Source organism: Corvus moneduloides, chromosome 9 (assembly GCF_009650955.1).
Source record: "Corvus moneduloides isolate bCorMon1 chromosome 9, bCorMon1.pri, whole genome shotgun sequence".
Lineage (NCBI taxonomy): Eukaryota > Metazoa > Chordata > Aves > Passeriformes > Corvidae > Corvus > Corvus moneduloides.
The window spans coordinates 27,669,213-27,688,642 of NC_045484.1; the positions used below are offsets into that span (position 1 = coordinate 27,669,213).

A 19,430-nucleotide genomic window follows, 5' to 3' on the forward strand; every position below is an offset into this window, starting at 1 on the left:
TAATCTGAACCTGCTCTCTCCTTGTTTGAAGCATTTCCCCTTGACCTGTCACTCCAGGCCCATGCCAATGGCCTCTCTCCATCTGTCCTGTCTCCCTTCAGGTGCCAGAAGGCCACAATTAGGTCACCACAAAGCCTTCTCCAGGCTGAACAATCCCAGTTGTCCCTGCATTTCCTGCTCCATCCCGCTGATCTTGGTGGCCTCTCGAGGCCTCACTCCAACGGATCCACATCCTTCCTTTGCTGGGGGCCAGCTGGCTATTATATATAATGGAGTTGTTTGGTTGGTTGTTTTTTGGGGTTTTTTTTTATCTTTCAGCCCCAAAATGCCAAACCTTGGAGTGCAGCAGAGCCCCAGACCAGGCAGAGCAGGAGGAGCAGGACACTGTTTGCACAGCATCTGCATCACCCCAAGGCCTCAAGCATCAGCACCTTAGTCTTTAGTCCGGGATTCGGGGAGAACACCCTGATCCCGCTCCTCTCATTAGTAAAACACAGACCACATTTGTGGATGAGCCTCACAGCTCTGCAGTGAGCACCACGCATCCACCCTGGCTGCAGAGGATGCCTTTTGGTGCAGCTGGAGGGAGCACAGCTGACAGGATCCTTGCTCACACAGCGACTGAAGTGCAGGGAGGGGACAGTGTGCAAGGCAAGGCAGAAACTCAACCAAACATGTGAACGTTTTCCCTCCCCCTTACCCTCTACCTTTGCCCCTACCTCGCATTGTGCTCCCATCGGGAGCAGCCAGACCTCTCCACCACGATGTTTGGCCCCAGGGTATTCCTACAGAAAATCCTGATTCTTCTGCAGGTTACTCTGTCTGTTGTTGTTGGCAAAACACTGATGATACTGTTCCCTAACGCCATGAAAAGGTACATCCTAAAGATGGGCGAGAAGAGCAGAATGAACCAGAATCCAAAGTTCAGCTACGAAAACTGGGGCCCAACCTTTTTCAGCTTCAAGTATTTGCTGTTTGTGCTGAAGGTGAAGTGGAAGAGGCTGGAGGATGAAGCCTATGAGGGACACCCAGCACCCAACACGCCAGTGGTGACTCTCGGCGGGGAAGTTCGTCACCTCCTGGATTTCATGGCAGGTCAGTACTTGAGCCGTGTAGCTGGGTTTGGTTTGCTGAGAGCATAAATGAGGAGATTCTGCTGAGGGAACAGGGACAGGCAGCTGGCACCTGAGTGCATCACGTGCACACCACCAGCACTCACTTCATGGAGAAGATGCAGCACATTTACTCCAGCTGCCTCTTGATTTTCTGCTGAAAGCCAAGGTAATAATTTGCTTTCAGGAGAGAAGGCCCAGAATTGAACCATTTGCAATGATTCACAAGTGTTGGCTGTCGTTCCCTGTCCATACAGAAAATTCCACACCAACTCCCTTAGCCAGCCTAAAGCCTAGAAAGCACAGGGTGGGTTTTTCCAGATCCAAAGTGGCTGGGAATAAAGCAGAAGTAGCTGCTTTGTACTTTGTCCACTGCCTCCCACTGAGATCTCAGCAGAACACGGAATTAATAATTAAGCTGCAGCCTCCATCCCCATGGGAGGAATTACATCCTTCTCTCACTCTGCTTTCCTAATTATATAGAGATATTTATGTAGGAGATGGGACGCAAAATGGAACAGAGATACACAGATCTACATGAAGGTACCACTGTTATTTAATTCTTTAGGATGTGGATCTGTGTTAGCAGCAGCTTTTAAGTTAACCCCAGCCAGAAAGATCTTGAACAAATTTCATGTAATTTAGCATAACCAGACTAAAAGAGGTGCTTAAAAATCCTGCAAGCTCTCTTACATCAAGGTCTTGCAAACAGATGCCAACACCAACACAATACTGTGTTAATTTGTAAGCAACTGCAGATACTTTTGCCAGTGTAAGGTTAGTTTAATAATAATATATAACCAGAGTTCTGTTTGGACAGGAAATTGCAGAAATACATTGAAAGCATGAAAGCCTGTGATGCATGACTGAAAAGTCTGCAGCTTCCCCTCAGCTCAGCCTGAACTGACGCATCTAAAAAAATCTGGACATGAAAAGGCACTGGGACTCTGTCCTTAATGCCCACCCCTGAACCACTGTCCCTGGATAACCTTGCAGAAGGCCATGTTTAGTATTTTTGAAGTTGCTCCATACTAAAGATCCCTGGGAGGCTGAGATTTTGGATCAGTTCCCTATCCCAAAAACGTTGGTAGCTTGAAAATTGGCCCTTGTGATGAGGAAAAGAGAAGCTGTGTGACTGCAGGGTGCCTGCTGCCTGTACTGGGCAGGGTTCCTTCTGGTACACTCCTTGCTGGATGCGGCACAGATCAGAGCCAGGCTAGGAAAAGCACCTTTAAGCCTGCTTTGCAGAGATGCAGAGGTTCTGCTGCTGATTTTAATGACCTAGGAGAGGTTTATGGAATCAGTGACTTAGTGTTGCCCAGGAATCTCTGCACCAGAGGCTCAGTTCAGTGTATTTAGTTCTGTCCTTCCTCCCTTCGCTTAACCACAATTTTTTTTTTTTTTTTTTTCCCCCAGATAACCGACCTTTAATCCTGAATTTTGGAAGTTGCACCTGACCTTCATTTATGTTAAAATTTGATGAGTTCAACAAGCTCATCAAAGATTTCAGCTCAGTAGCAGATTTCCTTATCATCTACATTGAGGAAGCTCACGCAGTAGGTAAAGTACAAACACCACAGTGATGCCAACCACAGCTCCAGATGTGTCATTTCCTCTAGAAAAAAAAAGCGTGTTAGCAAAGGAGGGGGCTGAAAACAGGAGAGAAACCTTCAAATCAAGTGGCAACACCACATCGAGGGCCCAGTTTGTGTCCCTAATTCTCCTAAGATTTTACTCACACATCTGACTTTACACTGAGTTTCTCCTGCTGAAGACACCCAGCTCTGTGAAGGACAGAGTTATATGTTTTAAAAATTGCATCTAAGTGTTAGTGCAGCTCCTTTTGGAAAGAGGAAGAAAAGACATTTCATAGAACAAAAGTTAAGTGTACAATGCCAGCATGTTATGTGTTAACAGAAAAAAACCCTAGTTTTTAACATTTTCCAAGGACAAGACACAGACTCCAATTTGAAAAATTTAGCAAGCAAACAACACACCCTTGTTTATCTACGCTGGATTCTAAGTAACACATTGGCACTGCTTTTATCCCAGGATTAAATGTTTTTCTAAAACCTAACATTTATAGTTTTCTAGCAATATGTCATTTTCAGCAGTTGAGAATCAGGTAATGACTAAGTCAGTCATCAAACCCTTTTAACTAGTTTTTACTTTATTAGGAAGAGTTGTGTGTAAATGTTTGTTTGCATAGTTCTGAAAAACAAAGGTGTGTCCTGGCTCATGTGTTTCACTTCTCACAGACCTATAATTTTGGTTTATAGGCTTAATGAGTACAATCAAGTAGAATGAACAACACTGACAAAGCTTGCCCAGATAGAACATATATTCCCCTCCTGGTGTATTTCTATGGTCGATTTATGTGGGAAAATTTCAGCTAAAATCCATCAAATATTTCTGAATCTGGGGCAAGGGGAAAATACAGTTTGATGAAATGAAAAGGAAAAAAAAGTAGATCTTGGGACCACTTATTTGAAAAGCTCTAGTGCTCCCATAGTCTTTCATTTCATGGCAGGTTTTGGTATTAAGAATAAACTGCAAGATTCTTTTAACCTAGTTTTGGGATATGACACACAGTATATCTCCACCCTTGCACCTATTCAAAATGTTCCTTGCTAAATCCCTCCCTCATTTGTTTTAGATGGATGGGCTTTTAAAAACAATGTTGTTATTAAAAATCACAGAAGCCTTGAAGATCGAAAAATTGCAGCCCAATTTCTTCAGAAAAATCACCCTCTATGTCCAGTGGTTTTAGACACCATGCAAAACCTGAGCAGTTCAAAATATGCTGCGCTGCCAGAACGACTCTACCTGCTCCAAGGAGGGAAGGTCATCTACAAGGTAAAAAATATCCACAGCAATGAGCAGAATATAGAGATTTTAAAATTTCAAGGTAACTTGAGACTGCTTTACATTTAACAGTCAGTATTTCATTCTGTTTGAGAGCTAAACATTTCACAATGCACTGTAACTGTGGAGAGAAATGAACATGCAGCACAACCAGTCTGAGCCTTTATAATGTACATATTTGATGTACACCCCAGTCTTGCTCAAACATTTATCTTTTGGCTCACTACTAACCCGAGGTACATCTAAGCTGTGAGATCCAGGAACACTTCCCACCTGCAGGATCCAGACACTGGCTCTGTCCCAGTGACACAGCAGGGTGTAACCAGTGCATAATCATCTCCCAGGGATGGCTCCAGTGGAAAGGGAGCCCAGGCACACCTGCCCACAGTTCTGGTGCAGCTGCTGTGCTCTGAAGGACTTCTGCTCTGTCTGCCTGAGCATCACTGTGTCATTTTATTGCCTTTGCAGGGAGGAGTGGGGCCTTGGAATTACCACCCCCAGGAGATACGTGCCATCCTGGAAAAACTGAAATAGAGAAAGAAGAGGACTTCGGAGTAAAGACTATTTGGATAAAGAAGTTCAAGAATAATTTTTCACAAACATAAGACTAAGGAATAAAAAAAGAATTTAAAAACAGCCATAGAGACAAGAAGAAAAAAAAGAATGCTTTATGGGCATCTAAGGAGCATCTGTAACGAGGTCCATTATGTCTGTCTAGAGGCTTTCAAGTGTCATCCTTGCAACACCAATTTCTGTTCTGTAGTAACTTACTACTCTTATACCACATGCAGTAATGTGGGAGCTGGGTCCACTGAGCTCTGGATACCAACATTTACACTTGCAAGGAATATCCTGCAGGATAAACTTCAGGGTGGTGACATTTGCAAGAGGCTACTGGCATGCAAAGCAACTGATTTCACATTACTAGACACATTGCACTTGTATATTTAAAATGTTCCCTTTCACTGACTTCAGGAGGCTTCTGAGCAAGACAATTTCTATCAACATCTGTTTCCATGAGTATTTGTTATGATGGTCCCAGCATAAAGCACCGGCGGCTGTGACCTGATTGTAGAAAATATTTATAGAAACAAGGGATTGATCTACAATTATTAAAAGTCTATCAAAGCACTTCATATGGCTTCAGTTTATTTCCCTCCCTGCCCTGCCTCTCTCCCCAGGTTATTTCTAAGCATTAGCAGATATTTATATTCATTCTAATAATCTCTGAGTTTGAGCTGATCAGAAAGTTACCAATTTAAGGACCTTTGAAGGATTTGTTTGACAGTAGGAGGTAATATATCCCACTTGCGTAGTTCACACTTCTTTTCTATTTACCTCAGAGCACAAGGGAAGCATTTTACAGGAAATCGAGTTTTAATTCATGTATTATGAAAGCCTGATATAAACATACTAACTTAAATGGACTCAGTTATGCTCAAGTGTTCTAGGCTGACAGTTTAGGTTACAAAATGAGAAAGCTGTTACTACAATTAACAACAGCCCTGCGTTGTGGTTGGACTTGATGATCTTAACAGTCTTTTCCAACCTAAATGATTCTATATTCTCCTATTCCATACATTAAACCAGCAAGGAATACATACCACATCCATACCTTCAAAAAAACCACTTTAATACAAGGGTCTAATAATAAACATGCTCTGCAGTGCAGCTATCAAAATGTAACTTCCTTATAAAAAAATTAAATGGAGGCCCAAATTTCAGCTGGACTCAAGTGTTCTCTGCCGTTCCCTCTGCCATCACCCGATGCACTGACACAAAATGATCAAAGGCAGATTTGATGACAAAACGCAAGTAAGTGGCTTGGAACTCAGGAAGCTGCAGAAGGAATAAAAATAATGTTATTGCATTCTCTGTAGTAACAAAAATACCAAACCACATTTGCAGAAGTTTGTTGGACACAAGGATCTGGATATTTCGGTGTCTGATTTTGAACTGCACATAAATCAAACTCTTTGACCTGCAATTCAAAAAACTCCCATCACCTCCTGAATTCTGCAGCCTTAAAGGCAGCAATTGAAGGAGAGAAGATTGGCACACTTCTGGAAAGGGCCCTTGCACATTGTCAGGAGCACGAGGCAGGTGCAATTTCATAGCATAATCTACAGAGGAGCAGCTGGGAAGTGCAGTTTCACACCACAATCTACAAATTCCTCTCTTTAACACCAACTGAGCAATAATTGTAAATAAAGACATGTTTGGGTTCTTTTATGGTTTCTCCCCACTTAGTCCAGACATCCCATATCATGAACCACTACTGATGTACACTCTAAATACTCACTGGAAATTCTTCCATTTGGAGCTGTCCTTCTGTGTGTTGCAAATCTAGAAAATATATTTTAAGGTAAATAACAAAGAATAATGTGCAATGCTGTGAAGTTTTCACTGGACCCAGAGTTCAAGTACTATGAATTTACACTGCACATAGACATTGTTCTTTTTTATTTTCACAAGGTGATTCAAGAGAATACTTTTTTGCAATATCCCACTGTGTGTATATATACCCTACTCATTACCGTGTTATAAAAGGTCACCCAAGAGGCACTAGAGAAAGCCAATCCCCAAACCAAACAATGCAGGAAATGGCACTCTATTACACTATGTAAGCCTGGTTTTAATTTTTGGAACATGAAGTGCACAAGTAGTGCTTTTAGCCCTTATACAGCATTTTACTCTCCAAAGTGCTGCAGAAACTAGCAGTGTTCACAACATTCACTTAAACATGACCGTTACATTAATGTCTAATAAAATAATCATCAAGCCACACTTTTGGATGTCATATGAGAGAGCAGTTGATGAGTTGAAGGTAACAAAGGGTCACTTCTTCAGGGCCAGAAATTACTTCAAAAATACAGACTTTTCAGAATCAGCAATCTAGCAAAGTTGTAAGACAACTGTGTGGTATGTTGAGCAGTCCTGGAAAAAAACAGACCACTGGAATATGTTTCACAGCAATGCTAAATTTATAAACTTCCTACAACCTACTAAAATAACATTTCAAGATCTATTCAGCTTGTGATCTTACCATGCTACTCATGTTAGAGATAAAAGAAAATTAAATTCTATGTTTCTGAGGAATATGAACAGAATGACTGAATGATATTAAGCAGGACCTGCAGTGAGATCCTTTGTTGAAATCAGTTTTAAAATGAATGCAAAGAGATGGTTTCAAAGAATGTTATTATGGTCTATAATAGTTTCTGAAAATAAACTGTGTTTTCTATATAACTTTCATTACACCTCATTGCAGATATGGAATATTTGGTTGGATTTTTAATAATTCAAGAATTTATTTTCAAGTTTTCTTCTCTTTTGCTAAGTGTGAAAGAAAAGGTGTGGCAAAGTGATAATTTTGTATCAGATAGGCTCCTGTTTATTTGAAGTTAGGTTGTTTTTAGAAAAACACATGGATTGTCTGTCATCCTTTGACTGTAATTTGCAATTTTTAAAATAAGTTTATCTGTGATTTCCTATTAAGCAAAACATGCCAGTTTTCCTTTGTTTAGGGAGGCATCCAACCTTGCAGCTTCTCTGCCTTCTAGTCCAGCAGAAGAATCCCTTTCTCAGCAGCAAACCCTTCCACACACTGAATTCTAGTTTCCTAACAGCTTTAGGGCAATGGAGCCCAAATCCTGAGCTGGTATGAATTACACAGCCTCTAGCTGGGGCAGTGGAGCATAATAATCTTGGCTGAGAGTAGTTTAAACTTTTGGTATCCATCTTTCTCAGACTAAAGTAATCTCTAAGAACTAAATGCAAATCATCATTCAAAGCATGCCCTCATGTGAAAATGTTAATTGTAGACACTGGGAAACAAATTTTTAAAGTTAGTGAAGAAGGTGTAGAACCCATTCTAAAAATATTGGCCAATGTGAGAAGCAGAGAAGTCAAGAGAGCCAAGGGGCCAAACTTGTGATAATCTTCAGGGGGCTTATCTGAACCAAGTGTCCCTCTGACAATCCTTTAATAAATTAAAAAAGAAGTACAACCCATATTAATTTTGTTAGTCTGATCCTCCTTCAGATCTTGACCAGACGTTTATCTGATATGTGTCTGCAAATTAGCAAAAATAAAATTCAAAAAATAACAATTCTTTTAGGAAATAATAGAAACCCTTTTAGCTCAGTACTAAAGAAAACAAAAAAATGGATACAACATGGATAGCTTCAAGTTTCGTCGAGGCAATTTTGTATTGTCATTCAAAATGTTATAAAATTCAGCAAAATGGCTAACTGATACAAGAATTACAAGAATTTTATGTCAACATACATGAAGAGAAAAAGCATTTAAAAACTTGCTGTACATTTTCAGATTTCCCAGAATGGATTATTTTAATCAAAATTAATATGGGCATTCATGCCCTGTTTTTCCTGTTATATCACTTTTACACTGACATTTAATTAAGTTCAATGGAGTTATTTCTAATTTACAATATAGCATGTAAGAAGGATCAGATCCTGAGACTTTAATGTACCTAACATCACAATATAAATAAGCATCCTTCACTGTGAATCAGAAACCTCTAAAATAGATAGAGAGCTTAGTACAGGAGTATCAAAATGTTAGGTAGGAGGGGCTTAGTACTTTTGGTCTTTAAAAACAAAACAAACCCACCAAAAAACCCAAAATGGCAACAACAAAACCCAAACTTCTACAATATTGTACATATTTGTATTAAGCTTTCTGGATTACTTCTTGGTATGCAGTTTTAATATCCTTCTCTCTTTGACAAGGTCAGGTCTGCTTTCTCTTTAAGGCAGCTCAAGAGATTCAAGTTATAGCTAATTGGTTTGATTATTTGTTCTGTAACCTCTAGTTCCCTATGACTTTTTCCAAGACCATTTTCAATTAAATGAGCCAAACTAATAAAGCTTATACTGGGCTTTTGGTGAGACCTGTCAGAATGTCTTGACAAATTAAGTGTTCCACGTACTAGGTTGCTTTCAGACCAAATGCAACTGCAGAGTTAATGCTGTTTTTCTTTTAAGGTATATCGTTTGTCTGTACAGAACCATTGATTTTCACAGGAAAAAAAACTACAACCAAACAAAAAATATTTATTTTTCTACACTATCCATACAGGCTGGTCCCTAAAGATTAAATGTGTGTGTATATATATATATATGTGTATATATATATATATATGTATGCATCCAACATTGTAACTTTAATCTTTTTCTTATCCACTTCCCTATTTGATTAAACTACACTGCCTTATACAAGAAGTCCACCTGTAATTGGGATAGAAATATCCTTACAGGGTACAAACATTTCTAGTTTAAAAAAATGGATTAAGAAAACCTGAACTTTTCCCTTAAGCTGAGCCATCATTATCAAGCATGATCATAACAGAGAATTGTTAAAACAAGACAGGTGTAACTGGTGTTTTGATTTAGACTTTACAATTATTATAAATGGCATGACTGCCCTTTATAAGAAAACAAAAAATAAAGCTCCCTTGTCACACCCTGCCCCACGTTTGACAGTGGGATGTGGTGTTGACTTGTTTCAGGAAACCTGTTTTCTCTTTGGCTTCGAAAGACCTACATTTGTACTTGTTTTTATAAAACTGTCACTCTGAAGTAAAGCCCAGCAATTATTCCATTATCTAGAACAATGAATGGTTGGGATATGCAAAATGGTAGGAGGAAAAAAGGGGAGGAGAAAAGTGCTTCAAGCAGCAAGTTAACACCTTCCGGAAGGGACTGAGTACCTTCCAATTGACCTTAGTTCATCTGCACCATTCTTCCTAGCACTTGCTTTTCCCACACCACAGTACAAAGCCTTTTCTGTGACGTCATCCCCTGCTAATCACGTGCGCTATCCCGCGAGTTCCTGCGGAGGCTTCTGAGTTTTGGGTCTGGAATTTCCCCGGAGTACGGGATGGGGGAAAACCCGGACTGGATTTTTCCCGGAGTACGGAATGGGGGAAAACCCGGACTGGATTTTTCCCGGAGTACGGAATGGATTCAGGGGAAAACCCGGACTGGATTTTTCCCGGAGTACGGAATGGATTCAGGGGAAAACCCGGACTGGATTTTTCCCGGAGTACGGAATGGATTCAGGGGAAAACCCGGACTGGATTTTTCCCGGAGTACGGAATGGACTCGGGGGAAAACCCGGACTGGATTTTTCCCGGAGTACGGAATGGACTCGGGAGAAAACCCGGACTGGATTTTTCCCGGAGTACGGAATGGACTCGGGGGAAAACCCGGACTGGATTTTTCCCGGAGTACGGAATGGATTCAGGGGAAAACCCGGACTGGATTTTTCCCGGAGTACGGAATGGACTCGGGAGAAAACCCGGACTGGATTTTTCCCGGAGTACGGAATGGATTCAGGGGAAAACACGGACTGGATTTTTCCCGGAGTACGGAATGGGGGCAATCCAGACTGGATTTTTTCAGAGCAGTTAGTTATATTATAATTGGAATGAAAGGCAATTTTCTAGCTGAGATTATAAAATATTAAAGGACAAAAAGGTAGAAAAACCTCCCAAATGCTGACCTCTGCCCCAATAAAAGGAAAGTGATAGAGATATCCTTACACAGAAAGAAAGACAAGATCATTCCTGAGAAAGCAGACAAGAGAGAAAGATGAGAGTGTGCAAACTGGCAAGGACTAGCACTGTAAGAAATGCTAGTATTAAATCTTGAGGAGCTGTTAAAGCAGGTGGGGCAGTGCTCGTTATCTCCTACCATGACTCATCCTTGGTAACTCCCTCCAGGTGTTATCTCTGTTTAATGGGCAATCAAGGACCCACCACGTGACTCACAGAATTACGTCAAGCCATTGTTAGATGCTCCACCCAGGGGGAGGAGCCAAGCATTCCCACCTGGATCTAATCTGGGGTTTGGAACAAAGCACAAGCAGCCCTTAACTCCTGGATTCCCAGAGCTAGCACTGCACCTTCAGGTGAAGACCAAACTGTTTCTACAGGATCACTGCTTCAGCAGGACTTCATCTGGACTGCTACCACCACCCTGCCTAACAGGGTGTCAGGCTGCATCCTGACTCTGTCAGTGTTCTTGTGCTATTGTCTTCATTTCTTTTAATTTTCCTATTAAATTATAATTCTGACTTGTGATCTTCTTCTGGTTTGCTTACAAACTAGTACATATTTAAATCACTTAGTCAATATAAATAGCTTTCTTTTCAGATCAGATAAAAGATATGGAAACTTAAAGATCTTTTTTAAGAGTCAAAAGTTATTTTGAAAATATCTTGAGATACAATAATTGCCAAGGGAAAAAAAAACTCCAATGCATTGTTTGTTCCCTTTAACAAAATTCAAAACATAATCATCTGATAGTGCATATCTTCAAGGGTCAGATAAAAGTTTCATATATTTTTTATGAGGCTCTTCTTGTTCTTGTGTTGATAGCAATGGTACACGCCTGCTGTACAGTGAAATACAAAGTTAGTTAAATAGTGTATTTGTGCAATACACAGGTTTCTTCTACTCCCAGCCTCCCTAAGATGGCCTGCTTTATTTCTATTCTTCAAGAAGAGAGGAAGCAAAATCCTACATAAAAATAGATGAGGGGTTACAGTGATTCTTTGAAAAAGACCAACATTGTTACCACAAAACCACACAAACTCAGGAGTCTTACCTTTTTCAATGCACTGTTCAAAACCCACAGGGTCTTTAGATGTGCTTCTTTCAATCCTTAAGGTCCGCACTAAAATATATATAAATTTGAAATATCAACACAAGTTCTGATTCTTTATTGATAACTGTATTTATTCAATTACTTTACATCCACAAAGCACTTTCAAAGCACTAATTTATTTCTTCTCTAAGCTATGGAGATTGTGGACATGAAGGACAACTGCTTTGTGAAAATGAATCTTTATGTGAAGTTAAATGTTTATGAATCTGTTAAAAGTGGCTGCTTACAGACTATGAGACTACTGTGGGAGCTTTCATTAAGGCACAGACACACACTTTAATATAGCACGTATTACCTACTGTAAGACACAAAGTCTTACCCAAATAACACTGGATGGCGACTTTGCTGATTTTTACACATTTGGGAAAACCAATAATCAATTCCTGTGGGAACATGCCTGTTGTCGTCCAAAATGTTTTGGAACTTCTGTGGAGAGAACAGGACAAAACCCTCAACTGCAGCTTTCCATCTATAACCATCTTGAATTAAATTTATCACAGAAAAATATGGACGGGAAAGGAAGAGAGGAAAGGGAAAGGAGAGGGGTGGAAAAAGACGATGGGGAAGAAGGGAAGGAGAGGGAGGAGAAAGGCGGGGGGGGAAGGAAGGGGGAGACATTTTTATTTGCGGTGCTTTCAGCAGTGCCCTGTACAACGATGGGGCCGCTCTCTGGATGTGTTTACAACTCGCCGAGCAGGCTCTGTACCCTGGCGGCACCACACGAACCCCGCAATGGCGGTGGGCCCCGAGCAGTTCCACTCTGCGGCGACTGGAGCGTGAGGGCGAAGGGCCGGCCCCGGCCCAGCCCCAGCGGGCTCCGTGCGGGAGGAGCCGCGCCCGCGCCCCCGCCCGGCCCCTCACCCGTCCGCCACGCTCTCGGCAGGGTGCTCGGCATCGCTGGACGTGGCCAGGACGAGAGCGGCCCCCGCCGAGCTCCGGCACCAGTCGGCGGCTTTCATCGCGCACGGCGGAGCTGCCGCTACCGGGCAACGGCGGCGGCCCCCCCGCACGGCCGCTCCCGGTGCGGGAGGTGCGGGAACCCGGGGCCCTCCCCTGGCTGGGCGGGACCCGCCGCTCCCGCCGTGCCCCGCTCCGCCCCGCCCGCTCCGCCCCGCCCCCCGCGGCCCCGCCCGCCGCCCGCGGGCGCTGCGGGACGGGCGGCGGGAGCGCGGAGCCCCGGCCCGGCTGACGGCGCGGCCCCTCCCGGGGCAGGTAGGTGGGGGCCGGGAGGATGGGGGAACGAGCGGGGCTCTGGCCTCCCTGCCCGGGCGGGGCGAGGACCCTTCCCCCTGTGCCCCTTCCCCTTATTCCGCCTCCCCTTGTGCCCCTTCCCCTGGCGCCCCTCGGAGCTGTGCCCGCTCACGGCGCGCTCACCCCCGGGCACAGTCCGATCCCTTCACGGACCCTTCCCAGCGTGGCCCCCGACCCCGCTCCGGGCTGGACTCGATCCCTTTGCCCCCGCCTCCCCATCCCTTCGGTACCCCCGGCCCTCCTCGGGCAGGGCCCGATCTTCTCCCACCCCTCAGGACCCGGTCCCCAGCCCCGCAGGGCAGGAGCTGAGAGGATCCCGTCCCTCTGCTGCCCCTCGCCATCGCAGCTCTGAGCTCTCCTGCCCCCCGCCAGGACCCCGCTCACGAACCAGAGCCCCCCGGGACCGGCTGGGCAGGGGGCACCGGGAGATGCCCACCCTCCCAGGGAGGGAGGTTCCAGCAGTCTCCATTGCCCTGCTGCAGTCAGACATGTGCCCTCTTCCTCCTCCTCCTGCTCGTGCCTGCAGCAGAGCCAGGCCTGGTTGTGGGGACACTTCCCACTCAACCCCAGCTCTTCTCCTGCTTCCCCTGCCTCCATCCCGGGCGTGGGATCCATCCTGGGCCTCTCAGCCAGCCCGGGGTCCAGTTCCCACTCGGATGGGGTGTGTGGTTTGGTGGCAGGCAGCTCACACCCCTGCTCCACACAGCCTGGCCTCCTTGCACCACAGGGCTACGTGGCCATGCTCAGGGCTCTAAGGGGAGCTGCCAGCTTTGGGGTCTTCCCTGGGTCGTGTTTTCCTCTGCGGCTGTTCTTCACCTGTCTGTGATTTGTTTTTACAGAGCTGGTCGAGGGGAATGTCGTACTGTCTCCACTCAGAAAGCCATTTGGATACTGGGCCAATATACGTGCGTGAAAATGGGAAGCTGCACGTGGTAAATCCGGGTGCAGGCGGCGTACAGAATGTCACTCCCAAAACAAGACCTTTTAGTCTGTTTTCCAGAAGTTTTTCAGTGGAGCTTTGCATGAACAGGGAGGACGATAGGGCAAGGAGGCAGAGGACTGATCATTTCATCTTCACATACACTAAGGAGGGGAACCTCCGCTACTCAGCCAAGTCCCTCTTCAGCCTAGTGCTGGGTTACATTTCTGACAATGTTGATCACATTGACTCGTTGATTGGTTTCCCAGAGCAGATTGCTGAAAAGCTCTTTTCAGCAGCAGAAGCAAGACAAAAGTTCACAGAGCCAGTGACGGGACTGAGAGCTCTGCAGAAGTTCACTGAAGCCTATGGCAGTTTGGTGCTGTGCTCACTGTGCTTGCGGAACAGGTAAGTGTGTCCCCTAACAAATCTTGTCACCTGCCAGGGCTTTCTGCTAGCACACTTCAAGCTTCTCCTAAATTAAATTAAATAAAAATATATTTTGGGTTTATAACACCACCTAATTTTAATGGAATGCCCTGAGCCTTATCTGATTCTTGTGCTTGCTGCCTTTTGTCCCATCCCTTTCCTACAAGTGCAGCTGCAGGTTTTATTTTAAGATACAAATCATAATACAGGTAACAGACTACATCTGTTTTAACCAACAGGGGATCTTACATGGAGGATTCAACCTGCAACTATTTTTTAACAATAATGATCAGCACTTCTGTGGAAATCCATGTGCTTAGTGCTTTCTCAGGCATTTCATGGGATGTTTCTGTAATTGCTGTTTAAAAGCTTTTTGACACAGCTGACTGTACAGATAAAATACACCCTTGCAAATTATTTGGGTTTACTAAGTATAAGCTTGCTGTCCTGTCTCATTCTGGGGGCTCAGAAGAAGATACAGACTTGTGGGTAAGTTGCAGGTTTTGAAATCAGGCAGATTTTACCTTAATTTATTTTTGTTGCCATCCCCATATTGAGTGTACTTTAACAAGGTCCTGATTACAGTCCAGCACTAGTTTTTCCATCTTCTCAGTGTCCACATCTTTCACTGAAAGAGTCTTGCCAAGTTTAAAACTGGTTTATGGTTTTAAAGCCTTGCTCCTACTGAAGTCTTTCCCAATAATAGAGCCCGTCTCTTCCATCTCTGCCCTTGAAAAAGGGATGGTTTATCCAGTTTAAAATCAAAGTACTGGCATATTCATCTGAAGTGCCAAGGGTGTTCTGAGCACAGTAGGAATGTTTGAGTAGAAGTCAATTATCCTTTGTTTTATCCTTTAAACCTACTCCCTTTTTATCTCTAGCACAGATAATTTTATGGCCTTAATTTAGAAATTAAGCTACTTCTGGCATTTTTTGCCATTACAGAAAGCTGAGTTAAGTATCAAGTCTTTGAAATCCAGGAAGTAAGGCATTAAGGCATCTTCTGATGAATTTTATTTCTAAAAGAGCCCACTCTCCTCTCCAGAACCCCCCTGAGCTAGTAATCTCTCTCAAGAACTGGCTTGTGCTCTGACTGACTGTATGTAGTGCTTTTTGCAGAGCCAAATTGCACAGCAAAGGGTTTTGGGGGGTGGTTTGATGGGGAAACTTACACTGGGAGGATATTAAGGTCCCCTTATTTGCATGGACTAAGAGGTGTTCCTGGAGGGATCAAATTAATAATCACCCCCAGTTTATGCAGTGACGATGCTGACCTCGGGGTGTGTCTTGCCATGGGGAATATGAGGTAAATTCAGGAGAGATCAGTGAATTTTGAGCTTGTCTTGCCACAGGGGCAGCATGAGGTGACTGCAGGGGAGGTATTGAGGGCTACGTGCTCATTACTGCATACTCATGCCTGCCATTCTTCAGTGGTTTGTTCCCATCTCTAAACCTCCTACTGAATAGCTCCAGCACAGATGTTTGCGTGGCTGCTGAGTGAATCAGACCAGGGAACCAGCACAGCTAAAAAATAACCCACTGAGGAAGTGCTGCCCGGGGTGTAGCCGCAGCTCTGGCCAGTCCTGGACTTTTACCACGATCATGTATTTTATTGACATATATAAAATGTAAAATTTTGCCACTGACAAGCTATCCTGTCCTGTTTAAAATCCACATTTGAGGTGGATTTTAAACCTGGATGAATGCAGATTTGTCTATACCCTTCCTAGACACTGAGGAAGAGCAGTTGGTGAAGCTGACTTAGGATAAACTGGGATATTTTGCATTATTCTGAAATAATACAACAGTAATCTCTAAAGAAGCTCCTAATAGTAATATTTGCAAGTTGAAGTCTTGTTAGTCCAATTTTTTGCATCAAAGCAAAACCATGACAGTGATTTAAGGAGAAGGCTGGGAATTCAGACATGTTGTGTGCCAGCTGCACGTAAAGAGGTACTTAGTGCAGCTGGGTAATTTCTGTCAATTTTCACATAGATCCTGAGCAGAAACGAGTACATTGTGCTTATGACACTTGAGGATATAGACACCTTCTTATGTGCCTGAGCACTGATGGAGTTTTTTTTGCCTTTGCAGATACCTGGTTATCTCTGAAAAGCTTGAAGAAATTAAGTCTTTCCGGGAGCTGACGTGTTTGGATCTCTCCTGCTGTAAACTTGGAGATGAACATGAGCTGCTGGAACACCTCACCAAAGAGGCCCTGTCTAGGTACCAATTTCTTGAGCTAAAAATGACACTTTCTTTCCTACCACTAAGCAGTTCAAAGAATCAGGCTGAGACTTTAAAGGGAAGTTTCAAAGGCTGCAGAGTGTAAGGTTGAAGATTTTGGTTGTTCATAAAACCTGTTCTGGAGGTAAACAAAGTACAGAATTTATTGTACACAAGGCACATACTGAATCATGAAAAGTACTAAAAATATGCAAGGTAATTTACTGTGTCATGTTTTTAAATCAACGTTTTACAATTTTCATTGGCTGGGTAAAAAATATATCTTAGGCATTTGCAACAGTTTTACACTTACGTTTCCTTTTTCAAGGGGGAACTTTATCAGCCAAGTTTTTAACAAAACTAGTGTTCTAGACGAAGATTTCTGCAAGCAGGAGGTTGAATATTTGGTTACTTAACATCTCAAACTGGTAAATTTTCTATTTTTGTTTGGTAGTAAAGAATGACAAGTTGAGGATTTTGGAAACCATAAGTAGGATGACTGCTGATTGAGGATGTTATGTTGCTGTAAGATTTTGGTGCATTTTGCATCAAGGTTTTGTCTTGAAGTGCTCTGAAGAGAGCACTTTAGTGTGATATTTTTTCCTGAGTTTTGTTAATCTATGTTATAATACCTCATTATTTTCTTAAAATCATTGCTGTATCACTTATCAAATCTGTCCTCTCTCATTTTGCCAAGCATTTTTCTTAGTTTTGAGTGCATTTCAGTTTGGCAGCCTTGGTATAAAGAACTTCAGGGTATAAAGAAGCTTATTGTCTCTGTTGGCAAATGTTTGGCTCTAGGATCAGTTTGTCACTGGAGCTGTGGGAATAGCTGCTCAAGTAGTGCTTCTGTTGAGCTAGCAGGGAAATATAAAGATATTTGTTACTCCTGCTAACCCAGGCTCCTTTGTCACTGCTTTTTACAGTGAGCCTGTAGGGGTTGGCATAAGATGACCCTTCTGACACAGAGTTTTAGGACATTTTGCAAAACTGTCTGAAAAAATGACCATACACTACATGTTTGTGTCTCTTCCTGCCAGCGTGAAAAGGCTTCTCCTGAAGGACAACTCCCTGTCAGATGCTGGCCTGCGCAGGATGACAGCGCCCGTCCGTGTGCTGAAAAAGGGGCTTGAAAATCTGCTGGTGCTGGACTTGTCCTGTAAGTGCTTCATGTTTCATAACAGAAAGAACCTGTGTCCTTTCTGATAAAGAGTTTGTCCTCCTTAGTACTGAAGCAATACAATTAATTTGTTGATTGCTGTGAGCCAAGTGCTCAACCCCAGATTTCACCAGCAACCTGCCAGAAGGCACAGGGCAGACATGAAGTCTCAGGCATTTGCTACTTACATAAATAGTTTTGGGAGTTTGAGAATTGGCATTGTAAATATTTGTATTTTGATAATTAGAGGGGAAAAGTCAGTCTTGTTCCAGTATTAGCTTTTGGAACAAATACTTCCTTGGTATTTTGATCATCTTTTTCCACATCATGCAGCTTAATTAACTTTACTTGGCCTCACAGGTAACCCTAAAATCACAGATGTGGGAATTGGATACCTTCTTTCTTTCAAGAAATTGAATTGTTTGGACATTTCTGGGACAGGTCTCAAGGTAAAAATAATGAGAAAAAGTTTATTGGACAAGTATAATAAAAGTTCTTGCCCTCTGACTGTGGTATTTCCCTTTTTCCCAGGATGTCAATGCTGTCATTAAGCGGCTCCAAATGCAGATAGGCCTGGTTCATTCAAAAGTGCCTCTGAAAGAATTTGATCACAGTAACTGTAAAACAGAGGGATGGGCAGAACAGGTAAGGGGGGGTTAAATCTGCTTTACTCTCTAAAAATTTGCCTCATAGAGCACGAAATCGCTGAATAGGAAAGAACAAGGGATGGAGTTGTTTCAAATGGTATTTCTGTAAATTTTTTTTTTAACTCCTTCATCTGTTCTTTCAGACAGTTCTGCAGTGGGAACAGGCAGTTATGGAGTCCATGAAGCCCCAGCACAACTTGAGATCCAGAGCAGCAGCTCTTCACTTCTGTATGTAACTGCATGGACACCACGGAGTTGATTTATTTTCTTTTCTATGGGGAGTACTTCCATACTTTATGGGGTTTTAGTACAAATGGCATCTCAGCCGTGCAATTTTAGCCCTTTGTGTAACTGCATTACAATGTACTTGAGGTTTTTTTATTTGTTAGACTGCTGGATAATTCAAGTACAGCACAGCAGCCTGCTTAGGGCAACATATAACAATTGATTTTTTTCCTTAAAAATCTGAGTCCAAAATATAAATTATATTTTTTCCTCTGGACATTTCCAAGTTGGCTTGGCCAAAACAATTTGCACCACAAAGTTATGCATTTTACAGGAGAATTCTGTTTTTCCCAAAATCTAAACTTGATTTTTTTTTTTTTTTTTGCTTGTAGATGGCAAGACACACAGAATAGAGGAAGTAGTCAAATGCACACTGGTGGAGCCAGAAACTAAAGCATCTGGAAACTTGCAGTTTTATAAGGATAAAGTTCAAAATTGCCATTTACCTTTGAAAAAGGAGGTTGCAGGCAGCCACGAATTAAAGAACAATAAAAAAAGAGCTTTGGCTGAACAAGAGAGAGAAAGGACTTCCAAACAGAAGCATCTGTGCCTCACTGTAGAGGACTGGGATTTGTTAAATACCTACTGAGTCAGAAAGAAGTGGGTCTTTTGTTTGTTATTCTCTTGCTGATGAGAGGATTTGGACATATTGAGAGGGAGTGACAAAGGAGACAAGTGCTGTTAAATCTGGTTGCTGTGCCATGCCTGTGGGGTAACCTGTGCTGGGGGAGGGATAGAGACAAGAAGGTTGGTACTACTACTGTATATTTTCAATACATAATAATTTTTTCAAATAAAGTTTTTGTTGTCATCCTTAACTTACTCTTCTGATGAAGGTATTTT

General features: G+C 42.8%; 3 protein-coding genes across 5 annotated transcripts; 2 read left to right on the plus strand and 1 right to left on the minus strand.

The window, feature by feature from the left end:
* Positions 1-698: 698 nt before the first annotated feature.
* On the plus strand, positions 699-5,111 carry DIO1 (iodothyronine deiodinase 1). Of its 2 annotated transcripts, XM_032118282.1 has the most exons (4): positions 765-1,095; positions 2,529-2,672; positions 3,769-3,968; positions 4,446-5,111. In XM_032118282.1, exons 1-4 carry the CDS (start codon positions 765-767, stop codon positions 4,509-4,511), a joined length of 741 nt encoding a protein of 246 aa, XP_031974173.1. In that variant the 3' UTR covers positions 4,512-5,111. The 2 variants fall into 2 exon arrangements, with proteins under 2 accessions (XP_031974172.1, XP_031974173.1); XM_032118281.1 differs by lacking the exon at positions 4,446-5,111 and having other exon boundaries at positions 699-1,095; positions 3,769-4,073.
* Positions 1,647-12,743, minus strand: HSPB11 (heat shock protein family B (small) member 11). Of its 2 annotated transcripts, XR_004241835.1 has the most exons (6): positions 12,533-12,743; positions 11,991-12,097; positions 11,612-11,680; positions 6,280-6,323; positions 5,593-5,816; positions 1,647-4,502 (listed from the first exon to the last, which is right to left on the minus strand). XR_004241835.1 is itself a non-coding variant. In XM_032118283.1 (5 exons), exons 1-5 carry the CDS (start codon positions 12,628-12,630, stop codon positions 5,709-5,711), a joined length of 426 nt encoding a protein of 141 aa, XP_031974174.1. In that variant the 5' UTR covers positions 12,631-12,743; the 3' UTR covers positions 4,630-5,708. The 2 variants fall into 2 exon arrangements, 1 of the variants encoding a protein (XP_031974174.1); XM_032118283.1 differs by lacking the exon at positions 1,647-4,502 and having other exon boundaries at positions 4,630-5,816.
* A 64-nt stretch (positions 12,744-12,807) lies between these two features.
* Positions 12,808-19,405, plus strand: LRRC42 (leucine rich repeat containing 42). The gene is made up of 8 exons (XM_032118270.1): positions 12,808-12,883; positions 13,762-14,249; positions 16,365-16,496; positions 17,537-17,655; positions 18,016-18,104; positions 18,187-18,300; positions 18,446-18,530; positions 18,920-19,405. The coding sequence occupies exons 2-8, from the start codon at positions 13,777-13,779 to the stop codon at positions 19,174-19,176; spliced, it is 1,269 nt and encodes a 422-aa protein (XP_031974161.1). The 5' UTR covers positions 12,808-12,883; positions 13,762-13,776; the 3' UTR covers positions 19,177-19,405.
* Positions 19,406-19,430: the final 25 nt, after the last annotated feature.